This window comes from Nematolebias whitei, chromosome 19 (assembly GCF_014905685.2).
Source record: "Nematolebias whitei isolate Nwh7 chromosome 19, NemWhi1, whole genome shotgun sequence".
NCBI classification, from domain to species: domain Eukaryota; kingdom Metazoa; phylum Chordata; class Actinopteri; order Cyprinodontiformes; family Rivulidae; genus Nematolebias; species Nematolebias whitei.
The window spans coordinates 22,687,074-22,702,739 of NC_056516.1; the positions used below are offsets into that span (position 1 = coordinate 22,687,074).

The 15,666-nt window shown below is 39.6% G+C and overlaps 1 protein-coding gene across 2 annotated transcripts in view; it reads left to right on the plus strand.

Annotated features, from left to right (window-relative positions):
* The first annotated feature begins 319 nt into the window (after positions 1–319).
* The window catches only part of ndrg1a (N-myc downstream regulated 1a), a 17,844-nt gene continuing 2,497 nt past the window's right edge, over positions 320–15,666 (plus strand). Inside the window, exons 1-15 of one of the 2 annotated variants that reach the window (XM_037693119.1) lie at positions 320–466; positions 3,971–4,045; positions 4,361–4,396; positions 8,443–8,548; positions 8,756–8,876; positions 9,168–9,230; positions 9,333–9,393; positions 10,629–10,715; positions 10,807–10,863; positions 10,955–11,058; positions 11,165–11,221; positions 12,613–12,664; positions 12,996–13,043; positions 13,357–13,392; positions 13,689–13,740. In XM_037693119.1, the coding sequence (XP_037549047.1) occupies positions 3,989–4,045; positions 4,361–4,396; positions 8,443–8,548; positions 8,756–8,876; positions 9,168–9,230; positions 9,333–9,393; positions 10,629–10,715; positions 10,807–10,863; positions 10,955–11,058; positions 11,165–11,221; positions 12,613–12,664; positions 12,996–13,043; positions 13,357–13,392; positions 13,689–13,740 (937 nt within the window). In that variant the 5' untranslated portion in view covers positions 320–466; positions 3,971–3,988. Of the gene's footprint in view, positions 467–3,970; positions 4,046–4,360; positions 4,397–8,039; positions 8,192–8,442; positions 8,549–8,755; positions 8,877–9,167; positions 9,231–9,332; positions 9,394–10,628; positions 10,716–10,806; positions 10,864–10,954; positions 11,059–11,164; positions 11,222–12,612; positions 12,665–12,995; positions 13,044–13,356; positions 13,393–13,688; positions 13,741–15,666 lie in introns of those variants that run through there. The other variant, XM_037693120.1, reaches the window with a different exon arrangement.

A 15,666-nucleotide genomic window follows, 5' to 3' on the forward strand; every position in this document is an offset into this window, starting at 1 on the left:
CTTCAACGCCACGCAGGTATGGAGCTAAAGTTCTGCGTGGTAGTAGCTGAGGGTCGTTCACAACGCATACTCTGAGCTGACAGTCCAGAACTTCGGCTTGATATGAACTCAGACGTGGAGCTGAGTCCCAGCTGTGACGTTTCTCACTCCCATCATCATCATCATCAAACCGCTGAGGAGAGTGAACACCGTCCCCCTCCTCCCCCCAGCTGATGTTGCCCAACAAAGACATCCGTGTGAGGAAGTGGGCCGTCCCGCACCTCCTCCCCTCCCACTTTACACCATCATCAATGCTTCTTAAAACACTCCCCCCACCCCTGCACCATCACACACACTCACATCCGCCTCCACCTTATAAACACAGCGAGGCTTTCTGCAGTTTAAACGGAGCGGAAGGTTAAAGCAGACCCAGAGTCAGCCCGGACCTTAGAGTTCATCTCAGGACAATCCGTAGTTAAAGCTACAGGTAGGATTTTGGATCGGAATGATTTTTCTTCTACTACTACTACTATTATTATTATTATTATAAGAAAAGGGAAAACGTGTGGTTTGCACATGGCTGCAGCAGCGTGCGTCTCGCGCAGCTCGTTGTTATTCTTTTGTTCGCGCGTAAAACGTCCGACATCACTCTTTAGATCAGAAAAAGAAACTTTAGTTGATAAGCATGTTTGGGTTTAAATTACATCTATTTATCATCTCGTGCACTACTTTGCTCACATTTACATTTTAACTGTACAAGAAGCTGTATTTTACATGCACATAAAGAAAAAACACAAACAACTCACAAAATTATTTTTTAAAATGTTAAAATAATGTTCGTTTTGGGAGAAACTGTTGCCACAGTTTATTTTTTTATATATTTTATTTTGCCATAATGTTAAAACAAATGGGATGCTGGGTGGAAAAAGTGCAAAGGGAATTGTAGCATTTCAGTTTATATTTATAGTTTTAGTCAAAACTGTTTTTTTGTTTTGTTGTTGTTTTGTTTTTTAGGGGGTGGGTCTGTTGACATGTGTCTAATCCTGTGAGATTAATTTGATCCCTGATTTTTGATGACTCAGGATGTAAACAACAGCTGTTGCTATAAAAAAAAAAAACGCCATGTTTTTTCCCTGTTTGTTTGTTTACAGTTGCAGCAAAAGTAAATATATTTATTATTGTCTGCAACAACAACAAAAAAGTAGGTCTTTGACAGCTTAAAGCAGGAGCCCTTCGGCTGCTGTTGTGCAGATTTTTCAGAACCAGGGATTTGACAGATTAAGTGAGTTCTCAAAGATTAGAGAGGCAGTGATTGTGTCCGCAGATGGACAACAGTGGTGGTAAAACTGAAGATCATGGCCTGGCCTTGATTCTGGCACTTAAAAAACTCACTGTCAAAGTCCAAATTAATCTGTTCATACTCCTCTTCCAGATAACTTCATGACTCTGGTGTTCCACATGAAAACATCTGTGTATTTAAAGCATAAACGTGCATGTTGTCAGAGGTTTGGTAGTTTTTTTGTGTGTGTTTGTTTGAGGCAACACTTTTCAGATGCTCAGAAATTCATCATATCCTCCCTCTGTTTCCTGTCACGATTGCATAACTGTCTCACTTCTGCCAGACCAAAACTCTTCCTTCCCCTCCATTTTTCCCTAAGTATGTGATCTTCTATCCAAAATAACAGGTTTGACCAGGTTCTAGAGGCGCCACCGTTCTCTCATGATGAAGTTACATGTACAGGGAAAACCTCATTAGAAACAACAAATGTACCCGGCTGAAACTTTTGTGTGTATTTGTAATGTTTGGTATTAGTACACCTGTATATTAGTGCTTGAGTTAATGAGCTGGACCTTTGCCCGTTAGTCCTCTCCTTTCAGCCAGGTGAAACTCGAGCTCAGCGCACTGTAGGTGCAAAGCAGCAGGTGACCTACATCTCAGCCAAACTGCTGCTGCCAGAGTCCCAACAGCTGGAGAAATGTGCAAAAAAGTCTGCTTAATATAATATAATTTACTTAATTATATATAATTTATCATTTTATTTTATTATAGTGTAACTTCAGATTCTGTAAAGTGGGTTTGTGTGAACAAAGTTATAAATATCTTACCTGCTACAGATAGCTCTTTGAGCAGCCTCAGTGTGGCGAAGGAGCTTAATTTAGACTGTATTGATAAGCTAAACCATTGCATTGCTGTGAGTTTTGCTTTGTGGGGTTATGCACAGAGAATAACAGCATTAGCAATTAGCTGTAGCACCTTTTCTTTTTGTTGAAAGAGCCATAGGCACTTTCAGCAAGGAGATTTTGAAAACTGCAGATATAGCTGTGTAATACAACGTTGAAATGCCTGAGTTTTTTTTTTTTTTAATTTGGAGCTGATATCCCAATGGGCTACAATAACATTAGCAACAAAACACACATTTATGCTTGGAAGTCACACTTAATGACATGTTTTAAATGTTATATTAAAACAAAATCCCCGGAAATTTAACTAAACTCCAGGCAAAACTGGTCAGGAGTTTGCATGCATATTGACAACAAACACAGCTCTTCCATTCTAGAATAACTTGACTTTGAGAATCCAGATGCCCGCAACAACTCTGGGACAGTTTTGAGAGACAATTTGAATCTTTTGAACATGTTCTAAGTTTCGTCATAAATCCAGTCAGATTTAAACCTGAGGCAAAGAGCAATCTTCACCAGGTAAGATATTGATGGTTCATCATAATTTCAGTGCAGAACCCTACATCAAAAGAACTGTTTCACTTCTTATTGCTCATGTTCAGGTTTTATTGACCTAATCCACACACTTTCTGAAAAGGGATCAGACAGTCGCCTCCTTTCTTTCAGTCAGATCAGACGTTCCTTTTCTGTCTCACATGACTTGATGAATCTCGGCGTGGGCCGGTCTCGTGCCCTCTTCAACAAAGCTCCTGTGGTGCCCGATCTTTGGGGCTCTGCAGACAATCGAACCTGTTGTTTGATCCTCCTCTTCGGCTGTTGTCGCAGGGGCAGGCGTGGACACGTGTGTTTTGGGGCGTGTTCCCGTGTTTTTAAACAGAATTAGTCACCTCTGCTTACTGCAGGTTGCCGTGACGACCTCTCAGCAGTTTTAGAAGTAGGTGAACTTTCTGTGGTTCAGAAGATGGAGAGCGCATTCTTAGAGACTGGAAAAAAACAAGAATGGCAGAGACTGAAAAGTAGCTGGAATGTGTAGCTGGGAACAGTCCGGGGTGTTATTTCGCTTCCTGTTTGTGTAGATGTGTTTTGGTCAGTGGTGCCCCCCGCCCCCAACCCTCAGGGTGACCAAGGCTGGTAGACAAAGAGTCCTCTTAGCTGAATAATTTGATTTGCATGCACAGTCACTGCCTGCATGTTCTTCTAACAAAGCAGTGTGATCTACACAGCTTGGCTCCTTTCCTCCATCCTTTTTCTGTTTTCTCCTCTTCTTTTTCTTTCTAATGCTCCGGTCAAAGTGTCCCTTCCTGAAACGCACCCCCCATCTTGAGACAAATATCCTGCTCTGTTGACAATCAGCTTCTGCTGTTGTTACCTCTAAGCAAGTTTCAGAGGGGGGTCAGAGCAGGTCGGATCACATTTCCTGTCTTCTCCTAGAGCTCCATATTTGTCCGCCAGCTGCCCGAAGGTCTTCTTTACTGGGTTTTACGTCCTGATAGTGTTTCTACTGGTCCTCGTGTCGCTGCAGGTCACAACTGCAAGTCTCTGCAGGTTTTTCTGTGTATTTGCTTCTCCTGCTGTGTTTGGTAGCCCAGATTACTCCCCACCCCCACAGAGTTCCAACAATCTGATATTTTTATTGTCTTCGGCGCAATTTCCTCCCTTAAATAACATAAAACACAAGTTTATCGAAGAACACACTTTATCCCAATCTGGAATTTTGACAAATATTTTTGCAACTCCTTTGTTTCCACAAATCATCTCTATGCAGCTTTTTATTTTATTTAACATTTCGAACATCTCCATTCTGTTCCAGACTCTACAGCTCGCTGAAATGGACGAGATCCAAGTAGTTGAGTCCAAACCCCTGCTGGTGGACAGGGAACTACCGGTATGTAAGCTGAACGTCAGTGCAAGTGTAAAAATGTTTTTTTTCAAAATGTATTTTGACCTATTAGAATAACGTATACAGCAGTAACTTTAGACACCGCTTTATGAAGGTGAGCTATCGTCTTTGACTTAAGAGTTTGCAAAGAGTTGACTTCAGTTACTGATCATTTAGCTGCAAATACAGAATTGTGCTGTGGATCAAACATCCAGTATGAAAATTGGTTAATTAACTGGGTGAGGCCCTAGTTAGGATATGAAATTATATAATTTGTTTTTATTAGGTTTGCACTTTCATTTCTCTGTTCTCTCCTTTTAGGGCCTGAGAGAAGCTGTGCAGCAGCTTGTTGTCAAGGTAAACACAAAAATTAAAACGTATTATTGATCTAAGTGGGTTTACAATCAATGAGATGAAGCAAACTTGACAGAATTTGTTTGTAAAGGGCTAGTTTTACAAACCATGACTCATCTTTTTCTGGTACCTGATGTGAACAGTAATCCCCAGCCACTGATTTCTGCAGCCCAGTCATCAATCATGATGATGACTCCTCATCTGCTGTGATTTTATTTGGACATAAATTGAATTAGGGACCAACTAATGTTGTTATCTGCTGGAAGTGATGTCGCGTCACTTTGCGCTTCGATTTTAAGGTGAAATAAACGTGTATCTGTGCTGTGTCTAAAGCATTGCTATAAACTGAGTTCATCCATCTACTTTGAAATCAGGGAGTCTTTCATGAGCTCCACTTCGATGCAGCTGAGTTTTGCTGCGCACCTCTTTGCTCACTTTCTGAAAGCTCAGTCTTGTCGGACGTGACCGGATCGATTACTTATGATTGGTCAAAAGCAGCTTGACTAGCTGGTTTTCGGGGAATTCTTTGTATGACTACTGCACCCGTATAAAAACTTTATAGGTGTTTTACAAGTAGTTTAAGGTAGGCTGTAAATGTTTGACAAATGATAAACACCTCTTAAAGTGTCGTAAAGAGACTTTCATACACCGATGCAGGGTCAGTGTTAGGAGAGATGATTGTTGTGTATCAACCTCACAAAGTGTTGCAATAAATCGCACACCCTAATGGGGTACTATTGATATATGTGATCAGATTGAAACCCACTAGCGTTAATCCCCACAGCTGATTTAGGAGAACGAAGACGAAATTCTAAATCTCAGTGTAGTTGTGTGCGTCAGAGGACTGTAGGAAAAGAGGGCAGTGGGTTTAGCACAACTGACTGCCTGTTCTCCAAATGTCGTGCAGCCCTAATTTTGAGCTGATCTGAAGCATATAGTGTGAAGAGTGATGCTTAATCCTTTCAAAGAGCCTGTTTGTATCTTGATTAGGACGAAAATTTTGTTTAAAAAAGTTAATTTATACTAGCTGGACTGTGAAAAGTGTAATCATAACAAGTGATGAAGGCAGAATCTTTTTATTTTAACAAATGAAACAGATCTGAGAATTGTGACACGCTCAACTTAACTGTTTGTGGTGCAAGCAAGTGGGATTTATTGATGCTCCAAGTGACCAGGCTAATTTTAATTAACGACACAAGCTAATAACAAGGTATCGTATTTTCTGCTGTACACGTTGTACCGCCCTATAAGTCGCATCAGTCCAAATATGTCTAAAAAAGTGGAAAAATCCATAAATATGCTGCTTTGCCGTATACGTCGTATCTATTTTGCACGGGAGGACTGTAACAACTTTTAACAAGAATTTAACCAGATTAACACCTAAAAACAATAATTTGTTTGCTTGAAATTATAGCAAAGGTGTGTCTCGGTTGAACTTTTATTTAATAAATGCACTTTAATGGTCAAATTAGCTGCATTTCGCCAGGACGGTGCAGCGAAATGAAGCTGGTTTGACGATTGCTTCAGGCAGCGAGCAGAACAAAAGTGGAAGTATACGGCAAGCCGATTGTGTCATTAATAACTGGTGAAGATTCTCAGTCATCCAGAATATGGTAAATTCAAATAAGTTCAAGACAAAAACAATAAAATATAAAGTATAATAAATAAAGTTCAGTTGTTTTTGTCTTTAACTTTTTGGAATTTGTCATTATAGCCACATTTATCTATTACATGATGAAACAACATGCCTTACCACTCTGCTGCCATCTGGAGGCTGAAAATGGTACTGTTAAAAAATTTCAGTCAAAATGAATGAAAACAGTCATATCTCAGCCAAAAATTGGTTTATAAATATGGGAAAAATCCATAAATAAGTCGCTTCAGCCTATAAGTCGCAGGGCATTAAAATTATGCAAAAAAACCTGTGACTTATACTGCAAAAAATATGATAAATGAAAATTAAACATTCCATGTTCACCAGGTAGACAATTGTCAGAAACTAAATTAACTAGAGCACTGACTTTCTGCCCCTGCTAAATATGTTGCTAAACATCTGACATGCATGCACCATCATAAAGTCCAAAAGAACAAATGAGTCACGACCACTAAGAGACATGCAGCGTTCATATGATGCAGCGCAAACATGTAAACAAAATGCTGCGGTCACTAAAGAGTTTAAGATTTGTTCTCACTTTGCAGGTGAATTATAGTGAAAAATTTCCTAACGAACGTAAAATACGACTGCAGTTATTCTCAGTCTAAAGATGGTTTGGAATCATGTTGAAGATAATTTTGTTTTGTTCAAATTGCTTTTTCGATCATTGGATTTGTAGCAGATTTACAAGCTTTAAATAAATACACAATAAAACATGTTTACAATCAGAAGACTTACATCCAATTAAAAAATATATCTGCTGCATCAGACAACCATTCTTCAGACACGTTGTTTGTTTTTGTGGAGTTTTTCCATCTAAATTATGAGCCAATGAAATGAAACAGGATCTATTATTTCTACTGATCAGATTATTTTAAACATTAATGAACAAATATTACTGTTTTCTTCTACAAAAAGATAAAATGTGGTTTGAGTAGAGTTTAGGTGTTCTGTCCTCGTGTCAGGGATCAGTGGACTGAACCATTGTTGAGCTGATGGGGGTGGGCACAATTCTGAAAGGCATAAATGCATCATTCTGCCTACATAAATGGAGGATATGCTTAATTTTATATTTTAAATGATTATTTTAAATTATTATTTAAATTTTTTTTTTTTTGTGGTGTCTGTCTTTGTTTTTCCAAAATTGGCATCGGGGTTGGGGGGTTCTGACCCACCCGAACCCCCAGAATTTCTGCCCAATATTCACTATAAGTTAGAGAAATGTGTGATTTAATGCGATGCAAACTAAAAAAAAGGGAAAATATAAAATCCACCACTGTAGTTGTCACAGCATTCTAAGGCACGAGGCCGCCATGTTGGATTTTGAGGTCAGGGCTGGTGAGGAATCTGAATATCTGAAATTCCAACTTCTAGTTGGTTTTTCCCACTCAAAGGTTTGAGTAGAAATCCAGTAGATAAGGCAGACTGACACTTATTGTTTGAATCACTCAAGAGTATCCAGGGCAGGAATCTGGGGCTAAGCTTGATAATTGGTGACCTGTGATTAGCAAGGTTAACCATATCATGGCGTTTTCTTCTAGCTTCAACAGTGAACGTCTTTGCTCAAACAGTCATGCAAACACATTTTCTTGCTGAAAGTATTGTGCACTATTACACACCCTGCAGTAGTAGCCTTGCTTGTTGCAGGCAGTAAATTTCATCAAATCTGCTTTTGTTCAACTCTTTAGTCATAAAAGTCATTAAAATCTTTAAAAAAAAACAAAAAAAAAACAGGATTCCTTTTTGAGAATATATTCCTAAATAATGCTGAACAGTAGTTGCCATCTTGCCCTCAGTGCATTTTCCTACTGATCATTCAGTCATACATCCCCATGTTAGTGCAGCAGTGGATGCTGCTCTGCCTGACTTTGGCTGATCCAATTTAAGGATATGTTCATCTAGAATTAGCTTGTTTTGACCGGCCTGCAAGGCACCATGGGAGGCTGGGGGAGCTTAAGCCAACTGGTAAGCAGCTAGAGTATAAAGTCGCAGGGCTGAACAACATCAGAGGCTTAGTGAGGGTTAGATCTGTAGCTCGAGGAGCTGTGGCTACAGTGTTGGGTAGCAAGCCGCAAACAACTTCTGCAAGCATGGTTCTGGAGGATTCTGATGTGGAGATGATTGTTGCTGAGATAGAAGTCAGTGTGAGTACACTGCAGGATTTCTTTTCATGCGCGCTCTGTAGAGCCTTTAGAACGTTCACGGATCAGGCGACCTGCGATCGGAGTTCTTGTACGTTTTAGTAAAGATTTCTGTGGACAGTTTGGGGAGGAATGCAGTGAAATCTTTGAAATGATGTGCCCGTGTTCATGTTGGACTTGGAAAAACCGCCTGATTACCTTTTTGTGCCTTTTCAAAGTTTTGTTCATACTTCTCTGTTTGCTTGCATCCACAGGAGCACGATGTTGAGACTCCTCATGGAAGAATTCGCTGCACCATGAAGGGGACTCCCAAAGGAGACCGACCAGTCATCCTCACCTTCCATGACATTGGACTGAACCGTAAGCCCCGTTACTTACTCAACATCTGTCATTCCTAAATCCCCGTGGAGTTTCGATCACCTGTACCATGTGTCTTCAGGATATGCTGACAGAGCTGAGTGTTTCATATTAAGTCGCTTACAAGAGAGCATCTGAACCCCTCCACCCTTCCTCCCCAGCTCTAGTTGGAATGTGTGCCATTTATCCACTGTTCTGGTTCTTTCCCAGACAAAACCTGCTGGGACACGCTCTTCAACCATGAAGACATGGCAGAAATCATGCAGCACTTTGCCGTTTGTCACGTCGACGCCCCGGGGCAGCATGAAGGAGCCAACACCTTCTCCACCGGGTGAGCCACATGACATTTGATGTGTGTCAGGCTGTCTGCGACCTTTGACTCAACAGCCGAAAGACTTAAGGCAACCTAATTTGACAAATTTGTCTCTGGGGACGGGTGTTTATCTTCGTCTGCTAACTCTCGGCTCTGATGCTGATACTTTGGCTCATCTTATTGCTGCCTTTAACATCATGCACACAATGAAACCCTCATAAGAACGAGCCATATATGGCGATAAGACTGGTGATAAGACTGTTTATTATTGAGATAAACACTTGTAACCGTTTTTATTTTATTTTCCAGATACGAGTACCCTTCCATGGACCAGCTGGCTGAGACGTTCCCTCAGGTGCTGAAGCACTTTGGGTAAATTGAGCCTGAGTTTTCACGCGGACATGTCACTGTTATATTCAGGGAATCTTCTAACCCGTTGTTCTAACAGTACCCCTGAAACTTTGTGCACCACAGGCTGAAGAGCGTCATCGCAATGGGCATTGGAGCCGGAGCCTACGTCCTGACCAGATTCGCCGTAAGCCAACATGCTACGCTCACGTTCACGCTTCAGAATTCAAATTTTAATCAATCCTGGATTAGCAGAGCCAGATCATGAGGATTGCTGCTGCTTTGTTTGCTTATTTTGGCAATCTGCTTATTGTTTGAGCCCTGCTGAGCCATAAAGGCCAGAGGAATGTTCACGATTGGCTCAACAATAACACCGTTCTCAGTAGGACGTCTCACTTAGTTGACAGAAGGTCGACAAAGACAACGTTTAACTCCTTCCTGCAGCCGCTGTAGCTGCTAGTGTAGATAACAGTGCAGTATAATCGACTAGACATAGACTTTGCTTTTATCTGACGTTAAAGACAGTAAAAATTACAATTTATGTAAGATGTTAGAGCTGATTCAAATTTGCATGAAAACAACTGGCTGCATTCATAAAGTAGATCCCCCAAAAATAAAAAAAATGGCACAAAGCAGTGCACGACATTATCGGCATAATATCGGTATCGGACGATATTGGCGATAATGTTCAATATCGGACCTCGGCCATTCCATCAAAGTAACTCAGATATAAAAGGCGCCGTTTTGAGACGCTGTTTTTGTATGACAACCCAGAGACATGGATTCCTGCAGCACCGGCACAACGTTATAACGTCACGCGCGCCTACCTGATCTGATCACAGCAGGACAGGAAGAAGAAAGTGTCGGTGGTGTGGAAGTTTTTTACAGTGTCGGAAACTGATAGCATATGTAATAGATAGCATGTCTATTAATGCACTACTACTTACAGTTGTCGCTTGTGAACAGGTTGAGTTTAGATTTGTGAAAATGTACAAATTTGCACTGTTCGAGTGTTTGTCATTGTGTTAGTGAGAGTACATGTCACAAATAAATTTGACATTAAACATAATCCAAGTTGAAGTGTTACATCATTTCCAGCTGCCTTTTTGGCATCTGCATTTGGTAGCAGGTCAAACTGACAAAGACCGTGCAGAAAAATGTAGTATTTTAATTCTACAGCAGAGAAAGCTATGTAGTCTCTGTAAGTAGGTCTAGGGGAAAAAAATATCGATATCAGTTATCGGTCAAATAAGTTTAAACATATTGGCATATCGGATATCAGTCACAAATCCAATATCGTGCATCCCTACAAAGCAGTGAAGAATTCAAAAAGAGCACTTGTTTGCAGTTCAACACAGAATTGTGTATGGCACAACATTCAGAAAAGCTGATACATCTTTATTGCTTTATGCTGTTTTTTAGCTGGACTACCCAAACATGGTGGAGGGTCTGATGCTCATCAACATCAACCCATGTGCTGAAGGATGGATGGACTGGGCTGCACACAAGGTAACGCATCAACACGCACACTCACAGAACTCGCTAAAAGCAACATTTTGAACAGGTTTGCAACCAAATGTGACTTTGCGTTTAATTTTAGATCAGCGGCTGGGCTCACGCCATGCCAGACATGATCATCACCCACCTCTTTGGAAAGGTACAGTTTCAAATATTTTAGTTGCAGCGTCTTTAACTGAAAACGAGCACGAGCTGAGCTTTTGTTGGGGCTTGGATTTTCATCGTCACAGACGGAGATCAGCCACAACCAAGACCTAATCGCCACGTACCGCCACCACATCATACACGACATGAACCAGTTTAACCTGCAACTCTTCGTCAAGTCTTATGAAAGGTACAACAGCTGTTGGACAGATTCAGAAATTTTAAGTTCAGTTCAGATGAAGTAGTTTTTATATAAGTATTTATTTACATCTGCTGTTGTAATGATCTTTCTACAGCCGAAGGGATCTGGAAATTGAGAGGCCTGTCCCTGGAATCAATGCCAGAACTCTCAAGTAAGTTTGAGCTGCGTCAAAGTTTATACAAAATACAGTTCAGAATATGTGGTTTTCTGTGCAAAACTTGTGAACAATTAATATTTTACCTGATGTAAGATAGTTTGGAGAGTTTATTTTGACTTGATTGACCAACTAACAAACAGGTAGCCAAAATGTTAACAAGTGAATTGTTATCCTAAAACAACTCCGTTCTCAACAGTTTCATAGCTGTTAATGCAAAATGCCATTTTTTTAAATTTGCATTTACTTTATGGTTATTCTGACAGAATTTAGATAATATTCCTGTTCCAAGTGTCCTAAGCTGCACCAGAAGTGCCACAGCAAGCTCTTGCTTCTGTGGACTTCAGTGTAAATCACCAAGTAATGGGAATGTAAGGGTTTATTAAAAAAATCTTAACATGAACTGCTATAAACTGTTTAAAAATGGATTTATTTCTGATGTCAGCGAGGCGCTAGTTTGTCAGTCCGGTCAAAACGATACTCTGTTTTTCCAAAGCGAGGTTGTTCAAAGTGATAACATATTATTATAAAAAAAAATTCCACAGAATATCACTTGAAAATCACAAATACTGCTCAACAAAAAGTAATAAAGGGTAAACTGTGAAATAACACGTGTGAAGATCTCTCATTTATATGACAGAGAGAAAAGAAGAAAAGAAACACAACCTGGTTGTTTTTGATGCCCAGCAACAATTCATCATTATAAAATATGAAGTCCAACTTTAAACAAAAAGAAGAATTGTATCACATTCTCCAGTTTGAACGAGTGTAATTCACTCATTTTCCAGATATATTGAGTGCAATTCCGAAATGCAGGTCTGCACTTAATGTAAACAAAACACTTGCAGAGTCCGCTGAACTTAGTCTGTGTACTTAAACAAATCTGAATGGTTAATTTAGCATTTACCCCATTTTTAGTCACTTCGACATGGGGATGCACGATATTATCGTATAGTATCGTATCGGCCGATATTAGCGATAAAGTTAAATATCGGGCATCGGCCATTCCATCAAAAATAACTCACCGATATGAAAGGCGCTGTTTTTTTGACATTGCATTTGGTAGCAGACCAAATTGACAAAGACCATGCAGAATAATGTAATATTTTAATTCCTCATCAGAGAAAGCCATGTAGGCCTAGGAGGGAAAATTGATATCGATAAAATTGGTATCGATTATCGGTCAAATAAGCTTTAACATATCGGCATATCGGCCAAAAATCCAGTATCGTGCATCCCTACTTCGACCGTTTCCGTAGGTAAATAAATGCATGTAGCAGCTGCCCTGAGATGACTTCTGTTGTGACTTGGCACTATATAACTAAGCTGAATTGAATTGAAAAACAATCTGTTATACTAGAGTAAATGCTACTGTCTCCCTCGTCCAGGTGCCCTTCTCTGTTGGTGGTCGGTGACAGTTCTCCTGCTGTGGACGCTGTGGTGAGTTCACACAGTTCACAGAAGCATTGAAACAATGCCTTGATGCCATCGACTAAACTTTTCACGGGCGTTAATTGGAGAACTTGTGGCGAATGTGCTTTCCATTCTCTTCAGGACAATATTTAACAGGACTTGAACCAAAATGGCTTTGGGAACAAAGATCAAGTGACTCAGATTAGATGTAATCTCTTAAAGTCAAGAGATTTGTGTAGCCATTTTTACTTTCAGCTCAAGCAGGGCCACGAACACCATCCAGTTTTATTTTATTTTACTGCATTTAGGTGATAAGAAAAAAACTTTTTTTAAAAGAGTGTGTTTGTTTTGTACACAGGTTGAATGTAACACCAAACTGGACCCAACAAAAACCACCCTGCTTAAGGTGAGAGGCCCGCTTCCTCCCCTCTCTCCCACTCGCCCCTCCGTTTTTGCTCAGATTATGAGCCTTGATGGAAATGCTTTGGCTGATAAGTTTCCAGTGGGTCAGCATTTACTTGGTGACACATTAACCGGAGCTGCAGTGGCTCCACATGTCCGTGCATACACACGTTGCCTGTTCAGACTACGACAAGTGACCCACTTCTGTTCACCTGTGTTCACCTTTTATCAGCCAAATCTAAAATTGAAACACTAAAAACCTGTTCAGGGCTTCAAGGTTATAGCTAGAAGAATAAAATCATTCTGTTTCTCTGCAGATGGCTGATTGTGGTGGCATGCCCCAAGTTGACCAGGTGTGTATCCGAATCTGTTTGTGGGGCAGACTTTTAACGTCTCAGAGCTGGACAATTAGCACAGATGCTCAGGTGGGGAGGAGGGGTGGATAGTGTACGAAGGTGGCACTTAAGAGCATTAACAAGAAGTAGACCCGGGGCACTGTGGTGAGAATGTAATCTGAGCAGCACCTGCTCGAAGCAGCTGTCATATCTCCGATCCTGGGCCATAAGCTGCAGGATGAGTGTCTGTGTTACGTAAACTGAAGTGATTATTAATGACAATAAGACTGATCATCTGTCTTTGTACTCTGCAGCCTGGCAAACTGACAGAGGCTTTCAAGTACTTCATTCAAGGCATGGGATACAGTAAGTATTGAACACATTCAGGTTACACACGATAGTGCATGTCTCCAATCAGATAAAGGTTTCCCTTCAGCAAGAGGTTGCAATGAATATATGAAACCATGAGCGTCTGCAGACTTTACCTTTTCCTAATTATTCTGCCACCTCGTGGCGAGAAGTGGAAGTTTGCTCTTAAAGGTCATAATCGTTGTTCACCACAGTATTACAGTACGATGGAGCTTTACAGCCACGCTAGAAAAAAAGAAAATCAAAAGCCATAATATTACGAGATAAAGTCGTACGAGGCTTTTTTTTTTCTACAGCTCTCGTTTATTTTTTTTCATGAGTCGGATCCACAACGCGACCTGTCAATCAATCCAGTAGGCGTGTCAGCAAATGACCAATCCGAAGCTAAATGTTCCTTACCTGCAGAGAGCTGCTGCAGCCCATCAGCATACCACCTTACTGTAAGCAGGTTCAAAGTCCTGATACTGATAATAATCTGATGCGCTCACAGATTAACTATCTCCTTATTAGTAAAACCGATACCAAAGTATAACTTAACAAGATGCTGAACGTTTTTCATTTTACCACAGTTAATATGCGGTAAACCTGCTTTATCGTGTCGGAGTTCGGCTAATATTATGACTCATTTAGCTTCGGATTGGTCATTTGCTGACACGCCTACTGGATTGAATGACAGGTCGCGTTGTGGGTTCAACTCGTGGAAAGAAACCAAAACCAAAAAAAAAAACGATAGCTGCAAAAAGACTCAACGACTTTATTCTTATAATATTATGACTTTATTCTTGTAAATTTATGGCTTTTAATTTTTTTTATTAGCGTGGCCCTAAAGCTCCGCTATAATTACAGCAATCTATAACTGAAATGTTAAAAAAATATATTATTTTTTCATTAAAACAATATATATGATGTGAGTAAATTAAGATTAAATCTCAACCGTGCAAAAATGACATTATGATTGTGATGGCAGAAGTTGGAGCTAGTTTGAATTTTTAATCCAGAGACTTAACTTTAAAGCTAACAAAAGAGATCAGCTGTGGCCCCTTTATTTCTGGAGATCTGTCACACATTTTGGTGAAAACACAACAGCATTTTATTATGATATAGCAAAGAGAACGTGTTTTAGTTAGGGGGTGCTGTAAACGTGTGTGAATTTGTAAAACCCTAAATACATGAAGAATATCATAAAATCAAATGTGGTGAAATGCACACAGGCTGTATTTGCCTTTTTTGGATAAGAACATAAAAATTAAACTGCATTTTTCTTTATCAAGCAGTATCTGAAACATTGCTATCAAAAGCTAATACTGCACTACTTTTTGTGAGTTTTAGTAAATATGTGCACCGATGCATAACTATTAGTTTATCTAGTAATTGTATACAACTCAATATCGAAGTATTGAAAATTAAACGTGCATCATTCATGAAATCTTTTTTTGTTTATTTTTATAATTCATTCAATGTGTTCAAACATGCGTGTCCTCCTACATGCATTAAGGCAGACATTAGCATCATATGGCTTGAGGGCCAAAAGTGCCCTCTGAACAATCTCTATCCGGCCCCCCAATATCTTTAATTTAGAAAAAAACAATAAAAAACTTTTAAATAAGTTCATGAAAACCTGCTTTTTATCAAAGAAATTCAATGAAATCTAAATTAAGCATCTTGGACAAATACGTCAAAAATCTGTGAATTTAAAAAGGCTAAAACCATCTTCTTAGTCAACTTATTTTTTTGTTTTAATTTAAAGTTATATTTTGCACATTTAAGCTAACAGATATTTTTTACATGATAAAGTTTACAGAGTCTTCTTACATCCTAAAAATTATTGGGGTGACACATTTTAATCAAGCATGCTAACTATGCTACAACAAGAAAAATCCTGAAAAAGTAATTTGTTTAAAAAAAAAAAAAAAAAAAAAAAAA